At 41.9% G+C, this 2058-nt stretch overlaps 1 protein-coding gene across 4 annotated transcripts in view; it reads left to right on the top strand.

Moving 5' to 3' along the window:
* Positions 1-1306, top strand: part of LOC110513918 (beta-synuclein) — a 54323-nt gene extending 53017 nt beyond the window's left edge. Inside the window, exon 5 of one of the 4 annotated variants that reach the window (XM_036970242.1) lies at positions 292-1306. In XM_036970242.1, the coding sequence (XP_036826137.1) occupies positions 292-318 (27 nt within the window). In that variant the 3' untranslated portion in view covers positions 319-1306. Of the gene's footprint in view, positions 1-285 lie in introns of all 4 variants that reach the window. The other 3 variants (XM_036970241.1, XM_036970239.1, XM_036970240.1) reach the window with 3 other exon arrangements.
* The last annotated feature ends 752 nt before the right edge of the window (positions 1307-2058 follow it).

Genomic DNA, 2058 nt, shown 5'->3' with positions numbered 1-2058 from the left:
AATACTCTCCCTCTCTCTGTCTCTCTCTCCTCTCTATTTAAATACTGTCTCCCTCTCTCTGAGGTCTGTCTCCATTTAAATACTGTCTCCCTCTCTCTGTCTCCCTCTCCTCTCTATTTACATACTGTCTCCCTCTCTCTGTCTCTCTCTCCTCTCTATTTAAATACTGTCTCCCTCTCTCTGAGTTCTGTCTCTATTTAAATACTGTCTCCCTCTCTCTGAGCTCTGTCTCTATTTAAATACTGTCTCCCTCTCTGAGCTCTGTGTCTCTCTCTTCTCTCCAAGGAGCAGGAGCAGGACTACGAACAAGAGGCATAAATCCACCAGTCCAGTTCTCCATCCAACCAGCAGCACAATACCGACATGTATTCAAACAAAAAGAACAGATGCTGAAACTACGACAACAAAACAAATCTAATCCCGTTGCAAAAAAAAAAAAATGTACAAAATCCACAAACAAGAATTCCACCTGAGACAAAACATTCCTCCTCCTCTTCAAGACGAATCTTTTCTGATAATCGATGCTATATTGTAAATGTCATGTTACCGCTGTAATGTGTTGGGTCGTGTAGTTGTTTCTTGAGGTGTAGAAGAGCCGCCCGCTGTCTCGAGTCTCGTTTCCTTGATTCCCTCCCAATGGAAACGAGACCCCCGGACCAGGCCTATATGGCTTGTGACCATAGAAATACGATCCATAGAACAGGCCTCCCCATTCAAGACTGGACTCTATTTCTATGCGTGTGACTCTTTGTGTGTTTTCTGTATTTATAAATGTGAGATAATAATAGGTGTATTTTTCTCATCTTCCAACAACAACGTTGGGGGCGTTAGAAAATAATTAATCCGATTGCAGATATAGATATGACTACTACCAATAACATTCTATAAGTGTGTACAATGTCTGTTTGTGGGTTCTCTCTTTTGGATTTACTTTTGGAGCACGTTTATATTAATTTAATGTATTTTTAAGTCAGAGTTTTATACATTGTATCTTTATAGTTGCTTGTGAAATCATTCTTGGTGGAACTATCTGTTAGAAATGGATAAACTACGTGTGTGTGTGTGTGTGTGTGTGTGTGTGTGTGTGTGTGTGTGTGTGTGTGTGTTTGTGTGTGTGTGTGTGTGTGTGTGTGTGTACTGAAGATTTTAACAAGTTAAAGTCAATATATTATGTCTTGAAATCATAATGGTTGTCAGATCAATATGTGCTTTAAAGTGCAGGACTTGTCAATATAAAGGTTTATGTGTCAATGCAGACAAACTAACACACCTTCTGTAAATAAAAACGTCAGAAAAAAGAAACTAAGTGTGGGTTGTTTATTAGAATGTTCAAACCAGGAAGTTCAGACCTCTTTACACACACACCCTCTATCTAGCCATCCATCTATCTATCTATCTATCTATCTATCTATCTATCTATCTATCTATCTATCTATCTATCTATCTATCCATCCATCCATCCATCCATCCATCCATCCATCCATCCATCCATCCATCCATCCATCCATCCATCCATCCATCCATCCATCCATCCAGCCATCCATCCATCCATCCATCCATCCATCCATCCATCCATCCATCCATCCATCCATCCATCCATCCATCCATCATCTGTCTGTCTGTCTGTCTGTCTGTCTGTCTGTCTGTCTGTCTGTCTGTCTGTCTGTCTGTCTGTCTGTCTGTCTGTCTGTCTGTCTGTCTGTGTCCGCCCGCCCGCCCCCCTGTTTGTCCGTCCGTCCGCCCGCCCGCCCCCTCCCTATCTATCTATCTATCTATCTATCTATCTATCTATCTATCTATCTATCTATCTATCTATCTATCTATCTATCTATCTCTCTCTCTCTCTCTCTCTGTCGTATCAGTGAGTCTCTGTCATACACAATCTCTCTCTCTTTGTCTCTACATCCCTTTCTCCCATTCTGTATGGTGTGACTCTGGGTGTCTGTGCCTCTGTGCTAGCAGACAGACCAACAGAGTGTTTAGAATCTGCTGAGGTGGGGCCCTGTCATAGCTGGGATGCCTGTGTAATCTAGGCTGTGTAGTGAGGTTTAGTCTGGT

Source organism: Oncorhynchus mykiss, chromosome 31, assembly GCF_013265735.2.
Source record: "Oncorhynchus mykiss isolate Arlee chromosome 31, USDA_OmykA_1.1, whole genome shotgun sequence".
Classification (NCBI taxonomy): Eukaryota; Metazoa; Chordata; class Actinopteri; order Salmoniformes; family Salmonidae; genus Oncorhynchus; species Oncorhynchus mykiss.
This window is presented reverse-complemented; position numbering and strand designations above follow the sequence as displayed.